At 44.5% G+C, this 26,611-nt stretch overlaps 2 protein-coding genes across 2 annotated transcripts in view; one reads left to right on the top strand and one right to left on the bottom strand.

The window, feature by feature from the left end:
- Positions 1-2,089, bottom strand: part of ccdc146 (coiled-coil domain containing 146) — a 45,744-nt gene extending 43,655 nt beyond the window's left edge. Inside the window, exon 1 of the mRNA XM_086059087.1 lies at positions 1,990-2,089. The gene's annotated coding sequence lies outside the window, so the exon portion shown is untranslated. The remainder of the gene's footprint in view (positions 1-1,989) is intronic.
- Positions 2,090-5,800: 3,711 nt separating this feature from the next.
- lrrc17 (leucine rich repeat containing 17) lies at positions 5,801-25,779 on the top strand. Its single transcript, XM_086059090.1, has 5 exons — positions 5,801-5,960; positions 11,008-11,357; positions 13,346-13,817; positions 20,971-21,126; positions 24,574-25,779. Exons 2-5 carry the CDS (start codon positions 11,067-11,069, stop codon positions 24,996-24,998), a joined length of 1,344 nt encoding a protein of 447 aa, XP_085915216.1. The 5' UTR covers positions 5,801-5,960; positions 11,008-11,066; the 3' UTR covers positions 24,999-25,779.
- The last annotated feature ends 832 nt before the right edge of the window (positions 25,780-26,611 follow it).

The raw sequence follows: 26,611 nt of genomic DNA, 5'->3' as shown, positions 1-26,611 counted from the left end.
TGATCGGTGGCCATCTTGTTACCCTGCTGAAAGCGAGGTGGCCAAACTCTCTCTCTATGGCTCCGGCGGCGGGTGTCCTCTCCTAATGTGGGCGAAAGCGCACGGAGCACACAACACGTCGCTGGCCTGGCAGAGTCAAAGTCCGCCGGATGTTTACCGTCCACAGCTTACATTTCCAGAGTGAATAATATCAATGGTGACTCGACTGCTAATTGGAGCGTCTGCAACTTGCAGACGCTCCTCAACTTGGACTCGCTTTGAGCCGGCCGCCTGAATGTGTCCTCCTCCGCGGCTGTGCTGCTTTTGAAGAAGTGCTCCTTTGCTCAAGGGCGTAATTCCACCTTTGATGTCCGCAATCGTTTCTCGTGAGTCTCTTTGTTGTCTTTGGCAGCCGCGTTATTCTTTACTTGTTGAATGCGGCCGATACGACGCGACATAACAACAAGAGTTGAAGTTCATTTTTCCGAAGTCTTGTGTTCCTTTAAAGTGTGTCTCGTTGCTATGATGTCACACTCCTGGCATTCCACCGACACACTCTTTCATGAAAATGTTTACCAGGCCCTGATTTCTCGTATAACTGCAACGCTACCATTAAATTGTACTGCATTATTTGTACTGCTTGCTGCAAACGTGTCAACACAAGCCCCGGTCCACGTCGCTTCACTTTTTTATGGCCGTCTCTTGAGCTATTTCCTTGTACAGTCTGTAGAAATGATGGCAGTCCTGTAAAACACGGGCACAAGCACAACTTGACCACAAGGTTGGAAGCAGCGGGAGAAAAAGAGACAGCGAAGGAGTGCGCCAACGAGCACAGACGTGTTTTTACTTACAAAGGAGCAAGGATGACGATATGCAGCTCGGGGTGTCTTATCTCGGATGACCTATGAACCCCCCATAGTCCGTGGTGCTGGGTAATGATGTGTCTTTAAATCACGTCTGCGCAGAAATGCGTCTCGTGATCCAGTTCTCAAACACATCGCGGGCTTCATGTGGAGAAAAGCGGTTGGGCGATGACGACGACTTAGCGGAGTGGAAAGACCCAAGGTACGAAAACATTGCACGGCAGACAATCCATCCACTTGTCAAGCTGGCCTAACTTTGGCTCAGGGAAGTCAATGAAAAAAGCACTTCATGCTTTCACAAGAGCAAAAGATTTTCAAACAATGTTGATGTGAGTGCGCGGCAGCAGATAAACACGGCGCTTGGCGTCGTTGGCACACCGCAGCGTCCCGTAGTTGCTCGGGTTTTCAAGCTGTACCGACTGAGGAAAAATTTGAGAAACTGCAAAAGTAAGAGATCCAAGTGATGGACGCGGAGAAGCGGTGTTCTTGAAGGAGGCGAGGAGAGATGCTTGGGTTCTTATTGTGTCGTTGCGGAATGGAAACTAAAGGGGGCGCTGCACAGACACACATTCAAGTGTTGAAAATGGAACAAAAGGCCAAAGCGGCCAAAGCGGCCAAAGCGGCCAAAGCGGCGCTGTCAAGGCAAGCCGTTGTCTCGCGCACAGTTCAACTTTCGATAGCATTCACATGACGTCATGCGGCCCACGTTGTGCGCCATTCGCGGGTTCAAGGCATTTGCCTCGACGGTTTGACCTCATGATTAATGACTGATGATTGATTCATCACCAATCCATTGCATACAATTCTTAACAACTCATTCCCATGTATCAAGAGTGATCCAATCAACAACTTGAATCCCAGCAAACCAAAAATGCGCCCCCCCCCCCCCCCAAAAAAGCCCACCCCCCACCCCCCACAGAGCCCTTCTCAAGGCTGCTATTCAAAAACAGTGTCTGGAGAAACCACGGCAATGCGAGATTCTTTTGTAACTTTGATAAAAGGCAGATCCATATGCAAATAATTACTGCTTGCAGCTGGGAGTATTTTCGTGTCCAGTCTATATGCGCTACCTCACAACATAGTCTTTAAATTCTGGTTTAACATGCCCCCCCCCCCCTGCAGCAACAGGATTCCGTGAACTACTTACCAGCAGGAAGGAATGTCATCGTCATGCTCGGACATGCGGAAAATGGGAAATATGATCCGGTCTCACGGTGACACCCGGTACGGCTCGATTGATTGTTGAGGTCTACCGTCGTCTGACAGAAAACACCGCGGGAAGAAAAGGTCGAAATGAGGAGTTCATCATGTCTTAATGCTGTCAGGGTTTAAAACCAAAGCGTTTTTAGAACTGAAAGGAATGTTTGCCAGGAGGCAACTTGAACGCATCTCTACTTTCAACCACCCAAAAAAAAAAAAACCCTCACAAACCGTTTCCTGACATCAGAGTTTGTTTGGGAGGGGGAAATCTCCGGTCCGGGTGACCCCACGCTGTCCTCCCTATGGGAAGCGCAACTGGGCGCGTTCACAATCTGCTCTGGTTCGCCAGGCTGGTTGCAGACCAGGAGGTTGTCAATTGGAACGCTTCGGTCCACACCCAAAGTGATTGAAATGTCTGAATAACGTGTTGATATTTGGAGTGTTTACCCTGCGGAGCTCCTTTTATTGTCACTGTTGTTTTCTCGTCTCTCCGTTGTCTGTCCACAGACGCATTCCAGCGCAGCTGCAAGACGACTTTTAATCACTGACAACATGACACCCAAGTTGACCCGCCGTCATTTGACGACGTAGGAGCAATTGAAAGGCTGGGAAAACACGGCATCTTCACGCTGACTATCTTTTTATGAGAGAGAAAAATGACTTTGTCTGCACCTCAGCTGGGGGGAATCAAGCCCGCGGTCATAAAAAGGGGAAGTCATGCAATATGTGTTGCAGATGCTGCTATGGGATCATTTGCATCTGCATGTGCGTGCGTGCGTGCGTGCGTTTCCATTCCGCGATGGACGGCGGCCACGTACAGGAGAGAAACAAAAGGACTGCGAGGCAACGAGAGGCAGACTCGAAGTTCTCCAAAATGACCGTGGAAAGAAAAGCCAGTAAATAAAGGGAAAGGGAGCAATATGAATTGTGTGAAAATCATCAAACGTGTCCCAATTTGATGACGACTTCCTGCACAAGATAAAGGAACGTATTGCAAACATCAACGACAACATGCGGAGGAGAAAGAAGGCAAGGAAGCTCGCAGGCTAATTAGAGGCTGCGGCGTTTTGTGTTGACGTCGCTGCCAAGCTGGCTACAAAGAGCCCGTTTGCGACGGATCATCGTGACGTCGGCTTGGATTCACTCACTTTATTGCTTCCACACTTTTACGGCTTTTGGGTTAGTTGGTTTTTTGTGTGTGTGCATTTTTCAACCTTATTTGCAATTTCATAAAGACGCCCACGGATGAAATATTGCCATCGTGATTTCGATACCGGGATCTTATAACTTTTACCACAGACAAGAGGAGATTCTTCGAAACGGGTAACGGCTATTTCATTTCAAACATATGGCACAAAACCGAAAAACAATAACATTTAGTCGTTTTCTATGCATATGCGAGATTTCGTAGATTTCGCTCGATGAACGCACTCGCAGTCCACTGCAGGACGCAAACCAGTTCCTGCTTTTCTTTTGCTTCTCTGCCACTTTTTATGTGTTACAAATCCTTGATTCCAAACACACGTGTTCTTACATTGTCAATCATACATCGTACCCGCCCGGGGGGAGCATTTTTCCCAGGGGTTAGTACGAACACCGGGACGGGACGCGAAGCTCGCGGCGAGCACTCCGTCATTCTGAATGGAGAGCTCAAGACTCATTTGGAGTCAACCAGCCTCACTCTCCGGCGGCCGCCACGGCCGTTCCCCAAGCTGCTAACCCGAACCCGAACCCCGGAGAGCGGCGAGGCCGCAGCTGGCCGGAGCGCTCATTAAGTGGATGGCCGTGTGCATGCTCACAATTTCATTTGATTGTTTACTACAGTTATTAAAAGTACATCCGATAGTACATCTTCAATTGTAAATACTATAATGTTTATTGTATATAGTGTATTTTTATGACTTTGGCGCCAGTTGCAGGACGTCTCTGCCCAAGATGGAAAGCAGGAAACGGGCGTGTCAGCGTGTCTATTTCTTCTTCAGTAGTTGCTTCAGGTCTTTCCGGCGCACTGCTGTTGATGCAGCGCCTCCATAGTGGCGCAACGCTGCTACTGCAGTTCAAATATGGTGCTGCCGCGCTCAATCAATTTCCAATGTAACATATGCGTCGTCTTCAATAAAAGTTGTCCGATGAAAGCGCGCATGAAGGAGCAAGCCAGCGTTTGTCCCGCGACTGCTGCCAATTGACACTCACTGTTTTATAGTTGGTAGCATCGAGGTCATCCCCAATGCTCCTCCTTTTTGCTTCAACCTGAGCTGTTGCAAGCGCCCTCAAGCCAATGCAAGAGTTTGGCAGTAAACATCCATTTCAGCGGGGGTCCTAATATGGCGCTGTTTCACCCGCTGTTGATTCAATAGCGAGAGGAAGTAAAACAAGGTGCGTAGGCCCATTAGTGCCGAACAGCCCGCGGATTTAAACGATGGAGGAGCTGCTTGGCATCAGCTGGGCCTTACATGGAGCAAAAACAACAGCCCGGAAGCTGCTTCATTTGCTTTGACTGAAAGGGAGCAAACTGTTGACAAAACTCATTGAAACCAATTGTGGGAATTCCCACATATGTTGTTTCTAACATTAATTCGACTTATTTCAGAACTTTTTATTCTCCACACTTTTTTGCCATGTAACGACTTCCACATAATACTTCCAATTTACACCGTAAACATTTCCACTTGCCTCAAAAATTCACATTATTTATATATATATATATATTTTTTTTTTTATCCGCACAATTTAACGTTAAATATCAACTTTCAACCCATTCATTTGGGACAGACATTGACATGCCACGCCCACTTCCATACAAACAACTTATCATCATCACCAGCCGTCTGATACTGCTCAGTGGCGCATTGTCCAGTCACTGGGAGGTTGCAGGTTCAAATCCCACCTGCGACTGCACATTACAAATGTATCCATGGCAATTATGCTAAGTCAAATAAATGTATACCAACTGACAGCAAATACATTATAATTGAACTGAAAAGATTAAACGCACGAGTCCCCATCAGCGCTGGTCGCTTTCCGTATCAGATGACGCGTTTCAATAAAAATACGCCATTAGCCGAGATTGTCAAGCTAGCTCACGCGTTAAATACTTGCCGAGCATTCTCGAGTCAAGCAATCACGTCAGTTCAAATCTCGCATGTCATACGACATGAAGTTATTTCTTTATTCATTCGTATTTTCAGCTTTCTATTCACAATGGGAAATCCTGTAAGTCTGTAAGTTTTCAGACTGGGTTCGGTTTTGAATTGACTGTGATGTGACGAAACGCAGCCGATCAAAGAAGATCTCTGAAATGACGAAGGAGTAAATAAAACTAATGAGTATACTGCCCATGTTGTGGAATAAAAGTGGACAAAATTGCACTGTGTCTTGTTATGCTTGTTATTGTCATCCAAGGTCAACTCTTTTGCTACAGATTGGGAACAAGACTGGTTTGCAGCAATATTGACATTTTTAAGGCTTCGCCAAAAGACTTCCATTACATCACAGCCAAAAGACTGAAAGTTCACCCTATTAGATCCTCTCTCGTGTCATAAATCAGACCAGTTCCATCCTGAAGGAGGTGGACTGGATGTTCAGCAAGGGGGGAAGTCCGGCAGAACCTCTTCTGTGTTGTGTTGTAGTCCCACAATTAGCTAGAGAGAGAGAGAGAGAGAGAGAGAGAGAGAGAGAGAGAGAGAGAGAGAGAGAGAGAGAGAGAGAGAGAGAGAGAGGGAGAGAGAGAGAGAGAGAGAGAGGGAGAGGGAGAGCGGAGCAGCAGCCAGTTGCACTGCTTTCAATTTCGAGGCAGACGTTCTTGGCTTGGTCGCCGCGCTCATGTCAGGATTAGGAGTTGCCGGCAACGCGGGACACGCTGGTGGTGATCTGCAGGTCCTAATTGGCCGACCCGAGTCACATTCGCTCCCTGGTCAGGTAGGACTGACGTGACGCTGCTGCATTTGCCTTCGGTCCGACATACATCCTGCCGGCAAGCCTCATTCATGCTTTTCGTGAAATGATTGCATAAAATGCGATGACGAGAATTGCCTTTTTTTGCCTCCTTGTTTTGCACGCGGATTACGAGGAAGTTTAGAAACACGCGTTCTGCCAATGTGCTCGCATGGGTGAAGGCACTTCTTTGAATGCAAATGGGCCAGTTTGCCGAAGTACAGTTGTGCTGATGTAAGCGCATCTTGCGGACATCCTGTCCCCGATCTGACCGGGGGACAAAAAAGTTTTCATGGTGGCCCCGTGGAACTTCCATGAGTTACTCGTCGGTCTCTCGCGACGAGCGAGACATCCAGATGAGGATGGCTTGTGTGTAAGATTGTGGGAGGGACGCGGGATTCGTGGAGCCAAATTGGAACAACTTCATGATAGTCCATACATTAGAAAGGAGAATTTGGGCTCAGCTGTGCAACATTCTTTTTGGACTTCATGACATGTGTATGCAGCTAAATGCAAATCAACATAGAGAGAGGAGGGGGAGGGGGAGGGGGAGGGGGGGGGGGCATGCCCCCCATGTGAGTAAAATTCCAGCCACATGTGGTTTTAGCCTGGAATTCTGAGAAGGGAAGGGGAGGAAAAAGGCTTAACTTCCAAGTGTGTGCTGATTAGTTCGGCTCATTGACTTCAAGTCTGACAGTTTCAGCTTCTCTCCGCTACATCGAAGTGGACCCCAATTTTAATCTTGATGATCTTGTCCTACTGAACACTTGCCCTGTGCTTATTTGGAACGACGGTTGGACAATTCCGCCCATTAAAGAGTTCATGTTACCGAGGTTTGTCCAGGCGTCCTATCGTCATCATCGTCCTTTACCGCCGAGCTGCAAGCCCCGAAGTGCCCGTTGAGTCATTGATGAATGATTTGAATGAATGCCGACGATAGCGATTTGCCGCCGAAGACAAAATCCAGATGTGCGAGGGTTTTTAGAGCATAAGCGCAGCAGCCAGGACACGGGAGGGAACTGGGGGTGTTGGGGGTGACGCTGAAGCCGGCAGATCGCAAGTACTGTGCGTTGGCTGGCCCAACAAAAAGGAAAAACATGGAACAACTTGTTCTATTGGGGATATTGGAAGAAAAGAGGCTCGTGGAAGTCTGTTAAAAGCAACTTCACATTATGCGTATGGATTGGATGAGGCTGAGACAACAAAAATGAGACAAGATGAGAATTTGGCCACATTTTGTAGTATAAAAGAATGCCTAATATAAATTGTCCAGTAAAAAACAAAATCTTTTTATTGAGCAGACTGCAAGAAAATTAACATATAGCTCTAATGTGCAAATGTAACAAAAAGGAGAGTCACGTTTGTTCCTTTTTCAAATGTTGCAATTAATAGCTATCTTTCCTCTTACTGAATAGTTTGAGGGCTGCAGCTATCGAATACTTCGGTATTTGGATATCCTACTGAAAATGGTATCGAATCATCGGGTATTCGGATAAAACGTTTTTTTAAATTATATAATTTTGCTTGCTTAAAGAACAAAATTATAATTGCATTACAAATGATAAATACAGATGACGAAAACACATTTTCACTTAATAATAAGCGACCAACTTTTTTTTTCGTTTTTAATCCACTTTTTTTTTTCTTTTAACTTAAATTTAAACTGTGCTTAGCAACACACTATTGTCCTCTTTATACATTTTCCCTACAGATTTTGGTCAATGAGATGAGGTGACGTCAAAATGAGTTCAACTTCAAAATAAGAGCAAACCAAGGCATTGATGTCTGTACGGTAAGCTTATTTTCAAGTCCTCACTGCGTGTTCGTCGTCGAGAACACTTAAATAAGCAGACGCCCGAGGCATAAAAAACGCTTTGAAAATTGGAGCAAGAGATCTCGTCTCTTTTTCAACGTCAACTTTTCTGTCCCTCTTCGCAGAAACAAACAAATGTGTCTTCAATTAGGCACTCAGAGATCCTCTCGAGTGCCTGCAGAGTTTCCTTCACACTTTATGTATGTCTGCATCGACATGATGCTTTATGGTTCGACATTGTCATGTCTTTACTTCCTCGAGCGGCCCCTTGCATTCCCTTTTATTGGATCGGCAGCTTCAGGCAGTTCTTTTTGTTTCTTTTCTGTAATTAACCCTATCATACCATTGCTTGCTATGAGAAAACGCACAAAGCCCTTGTTCTCCTCTCGCTGTTTTTGCAAGCGCTCTCCTTCTGGTTCTACTTTTCCTTCTTTGTGCAACAAAGTGGCCGTTGTGTCAGAAGGGTTCCCTGTTGAGATCCATGCCGGCTTTGGAGTTATTAGAGCATGAGGAGGCATTTTTAGGAAGTGGCGATGCATTCAAACGCTTTGGAGGAGAGACTGTTCAATTGGGGCCACCTTGGACTTATATACAACTATAAAGCCCAAGGTCCTCATCGATATTCTGTCCTGTGCGTTGTCCTAACACGGACTCCTGTTCTGCCGTTGTTGAAATCAGTAAGTTGAAAATGATTTTCAAAGACGTAAGCACCTTCCATCTGTGTTTCCTTGACCCTTGCAGTGTCTTTCCCCGCACCGCTTCCCTCCTGTAGGTGGCATGTGATGATGTCTGTTCTTCAGTCTGCTGACATCAAATGACCCATTAAAAGCCAATAGACATTTCATAGACACAGCAGGAGGTGGAATTGGTCTCTCCTCTTCCTTAAGCAAACGGATTGTATCGAAATCCAAGCGGCCAAACTGTTCAAAGCAACAGAATACGGACGCATCTATAAATGCTCGCACATCTGCTTTGCAACATCTGTCAATTGCATTGGTTTGGAAATCCATGAATACAATTTCGAACCAACTGAATTCTCCCAATTTCAGGAACAATGGTTTCGCAATCATACTGGTCAACGTATTTCACGTTACATGAACCATGTATAAAAGAAGAATGTTTCTGCCTCGCATTGCATTTCAAGTTGTGTTGCTAAATCCTAAACGGCTATATTAGACAGATAAATGAAGACAAAGTACTATTTATCTTTTTTTTGTTCTGATGCAAAAAACGATCCAATCCGTGACTCAAATCCTGGATACGATCCGAACCGTGACTTTTGTGACCCGTTTGTGCCCACGAGTAAACATGTTACCTAACTGGCGAGTCCAGTCCATAGAGCCTGCTGTCAAGGAATTCAAAGGATTTTGTTCTGCACAAAGTCACCACAAGCGGCGCAAAAATGTCATTTGAGGGTCACAAAAGTATTATAGCGCGCTAACTTTTTCAGTGGCAGACAATAAGTCTGGATGATATTTTAAGCCACATCCCCTGAGATGGAAAGTACTGACGCACAGAAGTTTTATAAGAAGCATGGTTGGGATAATAATGCTAGCCTGCGACGGCTAATTCGGGCTGCTGCGGACATGAGGTGAACCTCATTGGCTTTAGTGGCAAACGCATCGTATCGCAGATGAGTTGCTGCTTAACAGCTGTGATGGAAAAATGAACGGCGCCTGTTCCGATGGCTTGGGAAAGCTTGGCCGCCTATAAACGGAGTTCTGGTTAAAAGAGTGATAATGTTTCACTGCTTGGAAAGACGATATGCCGAGTGACAAATGGAGCGACTGACTGACAAACAGCGTACTACTGAAATTAGCAGATAAAACTGAGCACGGGCTCATCAAGTGTAAATTTCATCTGGACAACTATAATGTGTATAACACCAAGCAACGACATCACACACACTAATATCACTAAGTTCTGAAATTGGGGGGAGCGTGGAACCCGACTACTCGAAGTCACGGCGACAACAAAGTAGGGTTCATGGTTGTTCCATGCGAGGTTCCTGACCTCGACGTGGGCCCAGTGAGACGGAAACATGCATCCGCATATACATTCTCAGCTGTTTCTGTCTGTTCCAGTCCACGATTCACACAAAAGGATCGTCTGCACTGACGGACCAGTTCCAGTGCGCAAGACGCAGCAAGACTGTGAAGGGAAGAGTTGCGGTTTGCGACAGTTGGAACGGACTCATTTTCGCAGGCTTGTGTCCGACGATGTGGGATGCTTGGAAGAGGTTTCTGCTTCTGATTGCAAAAGAGTTACCTAGTTTACCATAAACTTCGAATCCACTACAGCCCCCCCCCCCCCAAATATAGCAACATCTAATTCATTCATTCAAACCCCAAAACCTATAAATACGTTTTAATACTTTGTCCTGCACTCCCAAAAACGTAATGATATGGTTTTTTTTTTAATGTTTTTTTATGCTAGAGCATACAGAAGGCTTTGATGCAGCTTCTGACCTGAAGAGGTCGCTGAAAGCAATGGTAGCTATGGAAAAAAAAACGCCAGCATGTGGCAGCAGAGTATAAGAGATCATCCAGGGCCATGTTGCAACAAGCTCTTTTTTCAACAGATCTGTGAATAATGATGACATTTAGCTATATTCTCATGCTAATTGCTGCAAAGCAAAATTGATGAAAGAAGAGACTCTAATCTTTCTTTTGACAGGTTACATGGTTGTTGTTGTTTTTTTATAGCAATAGAACACAATATTCTGGGGGCCTTGCAAAATCAGTCAAAATCCAGTAAAACAGCCGGAGCGAAGGGGGTTGCTACAGTGAAAATGGCTGGGAGTTTATTTAGTTGACCAACCTCGGAGTGAAATTGGGCTCATGGTCTTCAAGTTCTTAACCTGAAGACCTTTTTCATGCGTCCTTTGATGAGTACAGTTTAGAACTCATGAGCCCTGGACACAACCCTTTCGAGCAGGCTTCCCCAATTCTGGTCCTCAAGGTCTGGTCCTCCTCCGCACTCCAACACACCTGATTCCTATAATCAGCGAATCAGCAGGCAGAAGCCTGATAAGGATCCTGATCTTTAGAAATATCTCAAACCGTTAGGACTTCTGCCTCTCGAGGACCAGAATTGGGGAAGTCTGCTTTGGAGTGTGCCCATGACTTTACAAAAATATTGAACCAGTGATCCTTGTGATTACCTACACAGAAGACCTAAATCCACTGCCTGTCCTCCTTTTCTTTCTTTCTTTTTTAGCTGTGACAAACTCATCACGCCATCTTCCGAGGTTGACCTGACTACCGACCTTCTCCATCATGCGTCTCCTCGCCGCACTGTGTCTCGTGCTGCTCCTTCGGTTCGCCGAGCCCCGAAGAGGCCCGCGGTCGGGCGTCACGGAGAGAGGCACGGCAGAGTGGTCCCGTGCCCGTGTGCGGGGCGGGGGCAGGGGCAGGGCCGGCGTCATGAAGCGCCAAACTCAGGACTGCAAGGAGTACATGGAAGCGGGAGAGAAGTACCTTGACTGCCAGGACAGACAGTTGACCGCCGTCATGCAAGACTGGCCAAAAGATATCCACCACCTGCTGCTGGCCAGGAACAAAATCCAGGCAAGTCAAAGCAGCTCTCAGGATACGATGACACGTAGCACCTGCTGCCGTCCTCATGCAAGCCACAGCTTGTCCGTTCGTCTTTTATGTCTCCAATTAACGAGACTCGTTTCCATTCAGTCGGTGCATCTGACCTCTCACCATGACCCAAATGACAGCCAGTTTGTTGACGGCATGAACATCTGTGCACCATCAGAGCGGGGCCGAGATCAAACGCAAATCTGGTTTTTCGTGCACGTGTGCTTCACTGAAATGCGCTCATTCCGCTTATGGCCCAACAGGTCCTGCCTAATCTTGGTCCAGATATGATCAGGCTGCAAGATTTTATGTATATAAAGGAAGGGTTTCAACATTAGTTTGTTCATTTTGAGTTCATTTAAAGTACATTTAAATTCATGCCCGCCCCTTACTAGGAAAGCCTGTACTGGGGGGAATTCCAGTCGCAATGCAGCAGACGCAGCCACGCCAAAATGGATCAGTAATAAATGTCATAATAATGCATATTTTTGTGGAGACTGGGGTCAAGTTGTATTTTACAGTTTTAAAAATTTTACAAGTTACTTCATGTTTAAGATTAGATATGAAGAGAAAATGCACTGAGCGATCACCAACGACTTACAAATGCAATTGTGCCATCTAGTGGCAGAATAATGAACTCAACACAAATCAATATTACAGTATAGTACATTATTTTAATTTTAACTCCATTTTCTGAATTATGATGAAATTACTGTATCAATGCCTGAAAGATGCAGCCATATTTCTATTAGTTTAACTTTGTAGTAGTGACTGGAGAGGTGGATCCCAAAATGACGGGCAGCAGTGAAGGCGCAACAAAGATTCATTGCAGTCCAAATCGGGTAATAATAAGAAAATAAAAATGTAAAAAACGCTGGACAAAGACAGGATACAAAAATGGAAAGAAAAAAACACAAGGCGCTTGCAAAAGAAGCAACGTAACAGAACACCATAAAAATTAACTCTGGGACTATGAATAAAAAAACGCGAGAAAACTACAGCCAAAAAAGGGCAAAAAACACAACAATGATTAGCAAAACTAAGACAAGAGTAGATCAACACTAAACTGTAGCAAAACGGTCTAGCAAAACACTTGACTACGTCTGTAAGCATCAACAAATCATCCGACGTCGTCCAGTCGGCGTCGGAGTCCTTATAAAGCCTTAATTAGTTGATGTGCCGCAGGTGCGGCGCTGGGAGGGGAACGCCCCCTAATCGCTCCCAAACTGAAATGAAAAGAGCAGCTCTGAGAACCCTGCGCCATGACAAACTTGTTTTTACTTTTATGTTAACAGTATGAAAACTTCGCAAAAAATATCTTTTATTGTCCATGTAGAACAGATATAAAATTGGTGATTAATTGTGAGTTAATTATTGATGAATTACACCACTAATATAAAGTGAAATAATTCTTCTTAAAATGTTTTCCCTCTGAATAACCAATAACCACAATCAGATTCCCAAAAGCCTCGACCACGACGTCATTCGCAAGCGCCGATCTTCACGATTGGCAATCGTGTGTGTTTACACTCAAACCAGGATAAGCCGCCCATGTTTGTTTTTTTAAACCTCCCACTGTCAGTGCAGTAAATACTGAAGTTTATGTAGAATTTGACTCAAATGTCTTTTGAAAACTGCTAAAAAAAAGGAAAAAAATAAAAAACTCTTTGATACAAAGCCATTTCATTTTAAAGTAGTGAAAATGGTTACTTTGCCTGGTAACGAGTCACTTTCATTATGGAGTAATTTAATTACTAACTCAGTTACTTTCTAAGCCAGTAATTAGTAACTATAAGAAATTATTTTTTTAAGTAACGTTCCCAACGCTGGCTACAGCGCACCACGAATGGCTCCGTTGTTTTTTTTTTTTACTCCTCTGCATCAATGGAACTTTGGAGAAGATTGGAGAACTTTTGCAATTTTCCTGGGTTTACTGTCAGTAGTATTCAATCCCGTATCTCCTTGTTTAGGTTCTGAGGGACAACATGTTCTCCCAGTTCACCCAACTAAAGAGCCTGGACCTTCAACAGAACGACATCTCCATGGTGGAAGACGGAGCATTTAACGGCCTTTCCAAGCTGCGAACTCTGCTGCTGCAACACAACGGCTTAAAAAGCGCCTCCGAGGAGGTCCTGCTGCCCATGCCCCGCCTTACCTACCTCCGTCTGTACGACAACCCCTGGAGCTGCCACTGCCCTTTGGACAGCCTGCTTAGGACGCTGCAGGTGCCGAGTAACCGCAACCTGGCCAATTACGCCAAGTGCGCCGAGCCCCTTCCGCTGAGGGGCCAGAAGCTGAAGAAGCTGAACGTGGACTCGTTGTGTGCAGGTGACAACCTGGTGGATGAGACTCAGCCTAAAGCACCCAACAAAAAGCCAGTGGCCACATCCATGTGCCACACCTACATGTTCCCCAAACCTCTTCTGGACTGCAGCTACAAAGGTGAGCTCGTTGACTGTCAGTGGGCGCTTAGCAGACAGAATCCACTTCTCGCTCTCCTGTTGAGGATTCAACCTCGAAACTGCTTATTTGGGATTGATTCGGCGCCACGGGGCGCTCCGGTGAGAGCCGATGCACGTCTTCAGTTGAACTCAACCATTTAATCAACTGAGAAGTGCAGACATATTTGCATATGCAGATCCACGGTACCTGAAGAAACAAAGGAAAGGAAACAATTACATTGAGAGCAACTGTGTCGTTATCATTCAACAGCAAATGACACTCCTAATGCAAATACATTTAAATTCATCAATGCTGAGAGATGACTTACTGTATTTCCAGTCTACCAAGTTAGCAAGTTACTAACAGCCGCACACTCTACCAATTAGCTACTCAGCTATTCCTGATAATAAGTACAAACATCAGCCAAAAACGAACATATAAGATACATAAAGACTCATATTTTCTTACCAGGCACAGATAAAAACGCTACCCATCAGCATGAATTAACAGGAATTGGAATTGTCACTCACTTCATCATTTTAATACTGCACGCTATGATCTGAATGAGGAACGGAGGACAGAAAAACAGGAAACAGAAATACAGAGCAGCCTTAAAAATTAAAAACAGAACCCATCAATACTACAAACAAACAAAAACATAGTGTAACAGCACTCGATCGTCTGGAACAGTTTAGAATCAATATTTATTTTTAAAGTTGGCTGTAAAGTTTTGCTCCTACCAACCAATCAGAGGACTGAAAAATGCGGACTTCATTGAGGGCCAGCTTGTTGTCCCTGTGAGGACCAATTTGAAATCTTACTGGTTAAAGAAACAGTCCCAATGCTAAAATCCTTTCAGTTACACGGCCCAGCATTACTGGTTGTAACGAACAGTACACACTGCTCCACCGCTCGCGCCTGTCCTGAGCACACGCCATTGACATGATTCCATTGACAAAGCGGCACCTGCTCCACCGCTCGCGCCTGTCCTGAGCACACGCCATTGACATGATTCCATTGACAAAGCGGCACCTGCTCCACCGCTCGCGCCTGTCCTGAGCACACTCCATTGACATGATTCCATTGACAAAGCGGCACCTGCTCCACCGCTCGCGCCTGTCCTGAGCACACGCCATTGACATGATTCCATTGACAAAGCGGCACCTGCTCCACCGCTCGCGCCTGTCCTGAGCACACGCCATTGACATGATTCCATTGACAAAGCGGCACATCGAGGCTGAAATCTGATTGGACAAAAAGTCTCACGTAAACATACACATGTTAGCGCAAAGAGATATGCTGGGAAATGAAGACTCTGCTCGACAATGCTCGAGATTCTATTGAAAACACGCAAATGCATTTGTGGCTTTCATTTACAATTTCATTTGTTCATTTTCATAAAAAAAAAATCCTCTTAGAGGAGGTAGTGAATAGCATCTAAAAAGCTCTTTTTATTGTTAAACCTTGCTTGGCTACAGAGGTGGCAAATCGAAGCCCACAAAGTAAAAACCCTGCCACAGTTTGGCTTGAGCCCCTTGTGCTAGCTAGCTAGCTAGCTAGCTAGCTCCCTAGCAGGTAGACAAGCACCATGGGAACGAGCTAGGGAGCTAGCTAACTAGCACCTGCGTTTTTACTCTTTGGACTTGGATTTGCCACCTCTGCTTGGCTATAAGCAAGAAGTTAAGAGACAGGCCGGAATTAGCGACAAAAGATTGCAGCGGTCCAATTTAAAAGCTGGTTCTGTTTTTGTCTTCATACATTTTTTTCACAACTGGTTCTGTGTTGTTTTTTCCATAGAAAGCTGATCACACCTGAATTACGCTATAACCTGATAATATTGTTTTCCTCTCATTTCTCGCCTTCATGTCTGCCCGCTAGCGCTTCTACCAATCAATTCACAGGCGTTGTGGCTCCCGCTGCTACAACACAGAACCGATAGACAGACCACAAGAACATATTTGCAATCATTTTCACTGCCGTTTAAAGGGCCAGAATCCCACAAAGCAGCATCTGTCGGGCAAATGGTCGAGGAAGGACGGTTAACATATTTTCCGAGTATTTCTATTGAATGGAGCCTCTATTTCGCCACTGACATCGATTCCCAGCAGTTCTGCTTCATCCGGTTTACGAGGCAACCTGAGTTTTGCTACTTAAAATATTGCGCAACACTGTCTTTGCGTAGAATAAACATGCGTATCGCTTTCAACTGTTCTGATCTCATGAAATCGGATGACGTTAACAAGGTATCATTGAAGTTTTCTTCCACCCGAACTTCTGACTAAAAATATCCATGTTTGAAAAAAGTAGTGGACGCACTCAGGATTAAACCAATGAGTTGATTAGGCGACGGATTGACTTTACTATACGGCAACGAGGTTTAACGTTTGACGTCGTTTCTATGCCTGTCCCTCAAAATACGTCTTGTCTATCATGAAACGGGTTCATGGCGGTTGTTCAAGAAGGTTGGGCACATCTGTTTCGTGCTACAGAAATAGCAATGACGTCCTTGGTTAATCGACTTTCACTCGACTTTCATCGCATTAGAGTAGACCTCAAAACTTCTTCGATCAACCCATAGGACAGTGGTGTCGTCCAGGGTAGACGCGGACCTTCTTTCCCAGTGAGTTTTGCGTCTACCCACTTCTGAATCCTCAATTTTGCGTCTACCCACTTCTGAATCCTCCTGGATGCGCAGTTATGACCACCGACCTGTATATATTACTGCATCGGCTCGGCCAGCGGGTTAGGGTTCGGCTGGGCTATTGGCTGTCCAGTCATATATACAGATGAGTGGCCATGACCCGCCCTCCGCTGCCTCTAACTGGCTGGCCTGCACTCGCTGCGAGAACTGATGCCCCTATCAGAAAATGAGTAGGTCAAGTCATGCCACTCCAGTTGATCGACGTGTCTCTCCGTCTCTCGAAATAAACGTCTTTCCAGTGAGTGACGGCATGCAGGCTATCCGAATCCCATACTGTACCTAAAATGAAAACATCATTCACATGTAAGTTTTCATGTTGTTTCTAAATCAATCATTGTTTTAACGTGGCAATACCGCTGGAAAGAGGAGTTTTTTGTCGTTAAACTGCGTTTCGGCTTGGCTAATGTTATGAAATGTAACATTATCATAACGTTAGCAATTTAGCCCTAAACGCTAGATTAGGATCACGTAGGGCAGTGGTTCTCAACCTTTTATCAGTGACGTAAACCCTGCAAAATATTTTTTCAGCCTCGTACCCCCAACCAGCGCAAAGCATTTTGGACGATGCTGTGCCACCATGTATCTGCTTTTAACTCGGGAACTGGTTTTAACTTTGACCACAATCTACTGAAATTCTGCACATTTTTAAAATTGTAAAATACAACTTGACCCCAGTCTCCACAAATCGATGCATTACAATGACATTTCCTACCGCTACATTTTTACATGGACGTGTCCGCTGCGTTGCGACTGGAATTCAACCCCGTTCAGGCTTTCCAAGTAAGAGGCAGTCATTAATCGCACGTTTTAAAAAATGGTGGCGTTAAGAGAACTTTCAATTCACTCCAAATGAACGCACACATTTTGACACCCCTAAACGACAATATTGGCGGAATATCAATGGTGGGAGGTTCCCCAAGTGAGTGAATTGAGCTGCCCATTAAGGCTTCATGTCTCGGGAACTAACGATGAGGCTTGAGGTACATATTTCTTTAAAATGTAAGAATGGATTTATCTCTATGAAATGTCCACACAAAGTTCAAGTTTGCCATATGACTTGACAAGTAGCCCTGTTCCAAACGACAGGGATCGAGCCAAAGAGAACGACAGGCCCTCATTGGGGACAAAGTTTAGAATTTAAACTGAAGGCTTTTTTTGGATTTCTTCCTGTCCTCAATTCCTTCCCTTGTTTGTGGATGGCGCCGCCCCTGTGGTTTGAGCCAGGGCTGCTTCTCTGAGGTGAACCACAGCACATTTCAGGCGCCACGTCATTCTCAGCACTGGGACAGATGAGCGCAGAGACACATTGTTTACGGGATGCTCTTCAAGAGCACGCCGAACAGTACTTTTTCATTCGTGCCATTATTCAAAACAATATTACTCTTCCAAAGGGTCTGAGAGCGAAATGAAAATGGAATCGTACATGATTGTGCTGAGGCTGCAGCTTCTGCCAAGTAATGAGACATTTCCTGCAGGAGGTCCGTTTGGAACTGGACTTTCTGCAAGAGTTATGAAACGCGTGTTTGACTGCAGGGGCTTGGGCTTCCCCGCAGAAGCGCACTGCTGACTTTTCCATTCAGCACTAAAATGAACGCTGCCTGCAGCTTCTTGTGCAACCATAAAGCAAAATGTGTCGGCTGGGAAACCTGTAATTTACCACAACTTGGGCCCGACTCCAAAGCGCAAAAAACGATTGCGCAGTCAAACAATATAAAGCATGTGCAATAACAACTTACAAACTCAGAAGTCGTGCTTCCTTTCCTGTCTGTAATATGCTATGTCGATTCATGTCCACCAGACCAAATAAATCATAGACATATTTAAGCTTCCTCACATGCTTGCGTTGCACATTTGGCCTTTCGCTGTCCTGAACTGAACTTCAAAATTGTGACTAATCAACCAGTTCTCGCCCCGCTTAACCATTAGCTGTTAGTTGTTACAACCTGGTATAATTGATGTTATTTTGTCCAACATTTTTTAATGCCTACACACAAAAAGATATGTGCTTCAAGCCTACAAATATAGTATATTATATCGAACCCTGAAATATATCCCATTTTCCATATCACAACAACGAGGCGCGCCAAAAGGGTCACGACAATTTAAAGCACATTTCAAATCAATTCTGAATCGTACTAAATGAGAAGCAATTTTTGGGCCCCCCCCCCCCCCCCCCCTACTTAGTAGTTCCCGCCAGACTCCAAAAAGCGGCACGAGATCACTGCTTCACGAGCGAGAGCTGCACAGTTCTCAGTCTTTGTGCCTTTTCAGCAATTATCTTCAAACATATTTTGTGGACTCAGAGACAAACCTCTTTGCAGAGTTTTTTTAATGCAAACCAGACTTTTATGGGAGCTTTTCGCCAATCCAGCTTGATCGAATAATCCAGTGTAGGAATATTTCCTCGACCACAGCTTCTCTCTTGGACGGGGAGAATTAGTGTGTTTGGTCCGAATGAATGACACACAGCCAGACTCACAGTCGTTTTGCATCGAGATGTGCCAAACACTTTCCAGCTGTCATCTGCAAATAGGCCCTGAAAAGGCTGCAAACACACCAGGGGGGGGAAAAAAAAAAAGTGGGACTCCCTTTCAATTGCAAGTCTGTGGAGTCGCAAGAAATGTGATCTTAAAAGTCTGTTTTTCTGTCTCCAGACTTAGCTTACGGCACCGCGACGCCCTGACAACAGCTTACAACATCTGTGTCAGTTAAGTGTGCCTATAAAAGCTGCAACATATGCATTGTAAAAACAGTCCACGAGCATTCTCGGGCTAAATGACAGCGTACATGCAGGAAAGCACACAGACAAGGAAGGCATACAAATCAGCTCAGTATGATTACATCCGCTCACCTCACCAATCACGCAGGTTTCATTTGGTCATTTCATCCAAAGGCTGACAGCTAAATAAATGTATGACTTCTGTTTATCACATTTGAAGATGCTACTAAAATCTTCAACTGATTACAGAGTCTTCTTGACAGCAAAATCTCAAGCAGCCCAACAGAGGTGGCAAATCCAGGTCCAGAAAGTAAAAACCCTGCCGCAGTTTGGCTTTAGCCTCTGAGCTAGCTGCCATGGTGCTCGTTTACCTGCGACACCATGCCCATAGACCATGGGCGCTAGCTAGCTAGCTAGCTAGCTAGTACCTGAAAGTAAAAACCCTGCCACAGTTTGGCTTTAGCCCCCGATGCCAGCTAGCTCCCTAGCAGGTAAAGGAGCACCATGGTAGCTAGCTAGCTAGCACCTGGGGCTGAAGCCAAACTGTGGCAGGGTTTTTACTTTCTGGTCTTGGATTTGCTACCTCTGCAGCCCAACATAGCAACAGCGAATGTAATGTATGGGAAATGCTGTTTCATTCATTAAAGGCCAATCAGATGGGAAATGTGTGAGTGTGGACCTTGGAAACACATTGAGACGCTTGTGTTTGTTGTAGAAAAAAAGGGAAATGTTGCCTGCAACCCACGCAACATCTTGAAAACAGCTCCAGTCAGACAAATCGCATCTTCGGGGGCTCTCGTTGACTCCGAGGTAACCTGTGGGAACTTGCCGTTGTCCAAGATGGACAAAGCAGATGCTAAGAAGCCGGGTCAACGCAAAACATGCGCAAGTGCTCGTAACAACAAACTAGCAGCCATCTTCTGATATGAATAAGCCTTAAAGTGGTGGAAATTTGAACACCAATGATGGGAATGCTTCGTATGCAAGATTAGGGTCTTCCTTTGAGTAGACTTCAGACCAATTTTCTTTTTCAAGATCCATCTTTAACAGCAATAGTACATTTAGTTCTCAATCTTAATTCTGACGCGTAGGTTTTTATGCTCTACTTTTTAAAATTGTTATCAGTGTAATTCTGGAAAAATTACAAAGACAAGCAGGTGATCACAAATATCATTTTAAAGAAGTCCGCTTACTATTTTATAATCAATTTTATTGGTAAATATGTTTTCTATTAATGTGGCTGTATCTGTTGTTTTTCTACTAGGTTTTATGATTACAGGAAAAAGACAATTACTATACATTGTGTTAATATCAACAGTTGTTTTTGGTGGCCATTTGGGTTTAATAAATCAACATTGAAATCCACATATAATATTCCTTTTTCACTCATTTTCACTGAAGCAACCCCCTTCGCTCCAGGTTGTTTACTGAATTTTGACTGATTTTGCAAGGCCCACAGAATATTGTGTTCTATTGCGACAAGAACGTGGACCCGACCAAACTAAAGATTAGAGTCTCTTCTTTCATCAGGAAAAATGTGTATATTTGTATCCATTTTGCAGCAATTAGCATTAGAATATAGCTAAGTTTCATCATTATTCACAAATCTGGTGTTGTCTTTTGGTTTTGTTGTTCAGATATGGTGTTTCACTCGTCTCTCAACTTGCCGCTTGATTTTACTGGACATGTTGGTGCGGTGAAGTGATGACTGATGATGATTTTTTTTCTGGCAGGTTTGAGCAACGTCCCGTCCAACCTGCCTTCCGACATCGTGAAGATGGATCTGTCCGGCAACAACATCAAACATCTCGGGCCCAAGCAGTTCCTGCATTCCAAAGACCTCAAGTTGCTCAACCTCAACAGCACCAGCCTGAACCAAATAGACTCAGGTGCCCGTAAAACTTACATCTGGTTACTTTGTAGATTCTCACCGAAGGCATGAAAACTATGCATGAAGTGATGTGGAGTTATGAACGGAACAAAAAAAAAAGAGCGAAATGACAGAAAACGTGTTTTATAATATCGATTTTTCAAAATAGCCATCCTTTGCTCTGGTTACTTTTTTTGCATACTCTTGGCATTTTTTCCTCTGGGAACCCCTAAAAAACTGTTGGAACACCCTTTCAGGTGACTACCTTTTGAAGCGCATTGAGAGAATGCCAAGATTGTGCAAAATAGTAATCAGTGAAAATGATTGATGTATTTATTTGAGTATTTTCACCTTTTTTTGTGTGTTAAGTACATAACTTGTCATAGTTGTGATGCCTTCAGTGAGAATCTACAATGTACAGAGTCAGGAAAATAAAGCAAACGTATTGAATGAGAAGGTGTGACCAAACTTTTGGCCAGTGCTGCACATCGAAGCGTGACAAATGATCTTGATCTTCCGGCTCGTGTCTCTCATTGTGCTAATGGACGCAGAGGAACTCAAAGCTAATGATCTTCGTGGCACCGAAATGAAACCCTGAACAAATCTCTGTAGTCGTGTAAATAATCTCACCCTGGGCTTTCTCCCTGAGGCATTTGGACCCACTGAGTGGTGCTTATCTCATCTTTAGGGTACGAGGATGACCTTTTCATGCAAGCATCATTGGATCCTTTGAGGGAAAGCCAACTATTTGGATAAAAGCATCAAAAAGTCAAATTCACACCCTATTGCTGATTGAAGTATTCGATTTTCAGGTTGGTTGAATGAGAACGCCAACTGTCTTCAACACACGAGTTTTGATGAAATAAGATATTTCCTTAAAAGAATCCAATGGCAGCTTGACAATGTATGTCAGTATTTGGGGAAATGCTAGATTAAGCAGGATGTCTCCCTCATCCTCTTCTATTATTTCTTTATATGTTCAATTCTTTTTTTAAACATCTGGTTGGCCCCTTCTTCCTGCTTCCCTCCCCTTCATCGTCGAGATCAAAGCTAAGCTGGAGGCCAGCGGAGCACAAAAGGAAACCCTCGGAAATGTCTTATTTTCATTGCTCGCTTCCTTCCCGTCGTCAACAGATGAGACACTCCATTGACTCGCCTTCATTTCCTGTGAGGGGCGACACATGCAGACAAATGAATCCGGTGTTACCCCAGTCCAGTATGATGCCCGGCGGCTCTTTTCAGACAGATGCGGTGTGATTCCCGTTGATCATTTCCTCCCCCATTTTACCGCAGGAGCAGAGATGGCAAATCCAAGTCCAGAAAGTAAAAAACCTGTTTGGCTTTAGCCCCAGGTGCTAGCTAGCGAGCTAGCTCCCTAGCTAGCTCCCGTGGTGCTTGTTTACCTGCTACGAAGCTAGCTAGCTCGCTAGCTAGCTAACATCAGGAGCTAAAGCCAAACTGTGGCAGGGTTTTTACTTTCTGGACCTGGATTTGCCACCTCTGGCCAGGAAAGTGGCCCTTAATTGAGAGGGAGCAATATAGACACTATTAGACAGCAAACGGAACCAATCAACATCAGTGGCAGAGCTATGCCATAGCCTGGCATGGTTAGTAGTCCTGCGTGAATAGAAACTTTTGAAGGATCTGACTTTAGAATAGAACGTTTGATTCTTGGAGTCAATTATATTCAGTGTTTGAAGTGGATTTTTTTTTTTAGTTTTTGGGTTGGGGGGTGCTACAGGATTTGTGCTTGGGATCAATTCTGGCCATTCATGCTCAGTAAGTCAGTTCTGACTGACAAATTCCGTAATTTTGTCATCTGAAAACACTTCAGTGTTGCCAATCAGTGAGTGTTTTACGCCAGGATCCCTTTTTGGGGTAATGAGAGACTCGAAAAGAACAACTTTCACTATTTGCATCGATCAGGATCGTGAATCGTGACTTCCAAAAGTTATGTTTACATTTCACAGCCATTCGAATCCCCATTTTATTGTTGGTAGCTCTGAGATCATGACGCAGACCAATCTTTGAATAGCACTCGAGAGAAAATGTATATTTACATTCTTTAAATTCATTTTTACATTCTTACCACTAACATCTGCATTGAGAGCTTCTCCCACACGTGTTGTTACAACCGCACGCCACATACAGTAGCATTTTTGCCAGATAGGCAGGAAATAATATCAATGTACTCAATTCAATGTCGGTGCTCAAAGCGAATGGCAATGCAAGATGGCCGGCGTCGGCTTTGGCGTTCGCTGTCCAGGTTATTATATTTGTTTGTGATCTTTTTGAAGCTTTGAGCCAAGACAGCGTGGTCGTGTTCTCATTTCGTTTTTTTAAAGGGGCAGGATTTAAGTTTCTGACTTTTGGCAGATATGTCGACCCCTCTGGCGAAAAGCGTAATGGAAGCCAGCAACATGCACGCGCCGAGTGCCGAGATGTTAAGTCGTCTGCATCTACATCATAAATAGACCCTATGGCATTTTTGTGACAAGGTCTTCCCTCTTTAGCAAGATGAAAGCAAGCTCTAGAGTCTAGACAGTGACACGTACATGAATTGAACTTCTGTCATTTGGGGACATTGATGATTACAGTTGCGTGTCATCTGCATAACCCTAATGGTGTTCTGAAGCATTTGACCCAAAGGTGACACAATACAGCCTGAACGATAGGGGTCCAAGGACTGACCCTTGAGGGACCCCTCATGCCATGGCCATTTGGTCAGATTCAAAATTTCCAATGCTCACAAAGTAACTCATTTTCTACAAGTAGGACCGAAACCATTTTAGGACTCTTCTTGCACCCCCACCCACGTTTCCAGCCTGTTCAGCAGTATATTATGATCAATTGTGTCAAAAGCTGCACTGAGGTCCAAAAACCCTTCCCCGCGCCAGTTCTCAATCTTATATCATTTATTACTTTAATAAGAGCTGTTTCTGCACTGTGATGAGGTCGGACACCTGACAGGAATTGATTAAAAAGTCTGTTTGAGTTGAATTTGCCGAGTTGATTAAAAACCAGGTTTTCGACAATTTTGGTTAGGAAGGGAAGGTTTAAGAGGGGTCTATAATTTGCTAACAAGGAGACATCCAACGTTCTCTAGTTTTGGTTCTCTTCACTCGTGATGTTACCAAATGTGTCGTCAGATGACGTCCTTCAACGCATCGTGACTTCATATTGAGACTTTGTGCCACTGCAGATGTTGTCAGCATTTACTGTGAGCTTCAAGTCGAGTTGGCGAGTTAGCGAGTCACTGCGTGCGTGAGCAAAGAAGACTTGGTGCGGAGTACTCGAGGATTACTTGGGACTATTTTCAGTTGCAACTCCTCGAGTCACTGTATGAACTTTGGCGTTACATCTGGACCGAGAGGCGGGCTAAATTTAGCCAGGGTTGTTAGCGGAGGTTAAGCGAGTCTGTGGGTGGGCCAAACCATTTGACCACTTTTGTTTATCGCCTTCCCAGGAGCGTTCGCGGGGCTGCTGTACCTCCGCGAGCTGGATCTGTCCAACAACAGCCTCCGCTACTTCCAGTACGGCGTCCTGGAGGACCTGTACTTCCTGCGCAAGCTGACTCTGGGCAACAACCCGTGGATCTGCGACTACAACATCCACTACCTGATCTACTGGCTCAAGCTGCACCCCGGCGTCGTGCACACGGGCCTCACTTGCGCCGAGCCGCGGGAGTTCCGGGGCTGGCGCGTCGGCGACTACGTCAGGACCTACAACGGGGAGTGTCCCAAGGATATGCAGACAGGGGGCGACAACGGGGGACAAGGAGGGGCGGAGAATGAGGCGCAAGAGCTGCTGGCAAAGACGGAGGAAGGGATCCGGCCGAAGCCCCTGAAAGAGCGCAAGCAGCAAAAGTTCGAGATCATCAGGTTGAGTTAATGGAGAGGCGGAGGAGGGCTTTGTGGTTGGTCTGCAAGCGCATTTAGTCTGATGTCAGGATGAGGAATGATCACAGGTTGACTCTTGATCAATTTGATGCTTCGGAAGGAGACAACAGTACGTTTTTGGCTTCTGTTTTTTGCATGATATGTCAATGAGAATGGTCAGTCTTTAGAGGGCCGTCCAAATTCTTAGAAGGGATCCTTACGTCCCATTGCTGTGCTTCGAGCTTTAGTTTATGCAGAACTTTTCCTCAAGCGGATTGTATTTGCAATCCAAACATCGCCCCCAGCTGCTTCAAACTATGAACTACAGGTGCTTTTTGTCTCAGTTACTTTTCTTTTTGTACTCGTGAATGAATGAATGGATGAATGCATGAATGAATGAATGAACGGTACTTTGGATAATATCTTTGGAAATAAAAAGGTGTCTATTTTTTCCTGGGATGTTTTTTTCGACAGACAGAACATATGGCCCTCTGGTCAAGTAGATTTAATGTAGATTAGCAAGAATATATTTCAACATCATTATAATTAACAAGACATTATTTAGAACCTGGGTGGGCAAAATATGGCTACAGTTCTGTTTTTTGATGTAGCCCTCATAATTGTCATATTTAGGTCATATTTGTTGCATTATTAATTTTTTTCCCTTAAAGCTGCACAATGCGGAAAATTTAATTTTGAATCGCTACTGCCACGTGTGGCCAAAAAATGAAACTGCACACTCCCTTTTTGCTTACTGCATCGTGTGTAGACGTGCGATGGTGTATTAGGGCCATTTATAAATATACTGTATATATTTTTTAGAGGGCGGGGGCAATATTCCAAGAAAAAAAAAAGTCACAAATTTGACACTTTATAAAATGGCAAATTTGGGGGGGGGGGGGCAGACACCGAAATTTACAATACACGTAGCGTAGATATATAATGTCTAATGTGAGGATTGGTTGGTGGTTAATGGGACACTGTTTATAAGATGAAAAGGCAGGATGGAGACAGATTCATTCTTAATTCAAACTTTACTTGTCATACTTCCTGATCCCCTATCAGCTGACTAACACTAACCAATCAGAAGCAAGTATACTTTACCGGAAAGTATTGGCACAAACATCCCAGTAGTACACTACGTGTATTTCTCGTAAGTTTCTGAGGGTTTTTTTCTCGCAAATCTGCCACTTTTTAAACTCACAAATTTGTAAGTAAGTCAATTTTATATATATATAGCACCTATATGAATAAAAATGACTTGACTTTCACAAACAAAAAGGTCACAAAGTGCTTCATTTCATTTCATTTCAGTTTTTTCTCGCAAATTTGCAAGTTTTTTTCTTAGAATATTGCCCCCACCCTCTAAAAAAAATATATATATATATATTTATATGTACATTTACCTCGATGTGGCTGTATTACCTTTTTGTTTTGCAGATACAGCCGGCTGGGGTCATTTTTTAATTTTTTTTTTTGTCAATTCCTCATTATAACGTGAGCATGGCCTGCTAATTAGCACACAACTGCTACGAGCTACAGGCTGGAAGAAAGATGCCTTCAACTTCACCGATGAATCGTGGAATGACACCACACTACCAGTGTCTCCAAACAGTGTACACAAAG

The sequence above is a fragment of the Leptonotus elevatus genome, chromosome 17, assembly GCF_054856555.1.
Source record: "Leptonotus elevatus isolate MCC_2025b chromosome 17, RoL_Lele_1.0, whole genome shotgun sequence".
Taxonomy (NCBI): Eukaryota; Metazoa; Chordata; class Actinopteri; order Syngnathiformes; family Syngnathidae; genus Leptonotus; species Leptonotus elevatus.
Note: the sequence above shows the minus strand (reverse complement) of the source record. Positions and strands in the feature narration are given on the sequence as shown.

What these genes read in the sequence shown, in the direction of transcription:
- lrrc17 (XM_086059090.1), top strand. Translation starts at nt 11,067, where the DNA reads ATGCGTCTCCTCGCCGCACTGTGTCTCGTGCTGCTCCTTCGGTTCGCC. An exon ending in TGGCCAGGAACAAAATCCAG is followed by an intron (nt 11,358 to 13,345) that starts GCAAGTCAAAGC and finishes CTCCTTGTTTAG; the next exon opens with GTTCTGAGGGACAACATGTT. An exon ending in CCTGAACCAAATAGACTCAG is followed by an intron (nt 21,127 to 24,573) that starts GTGCCCGTAAAA and finishes TCGCCTTCCCAG; the next exon opens with GAGCGTTCGCGGGGCTGCTG.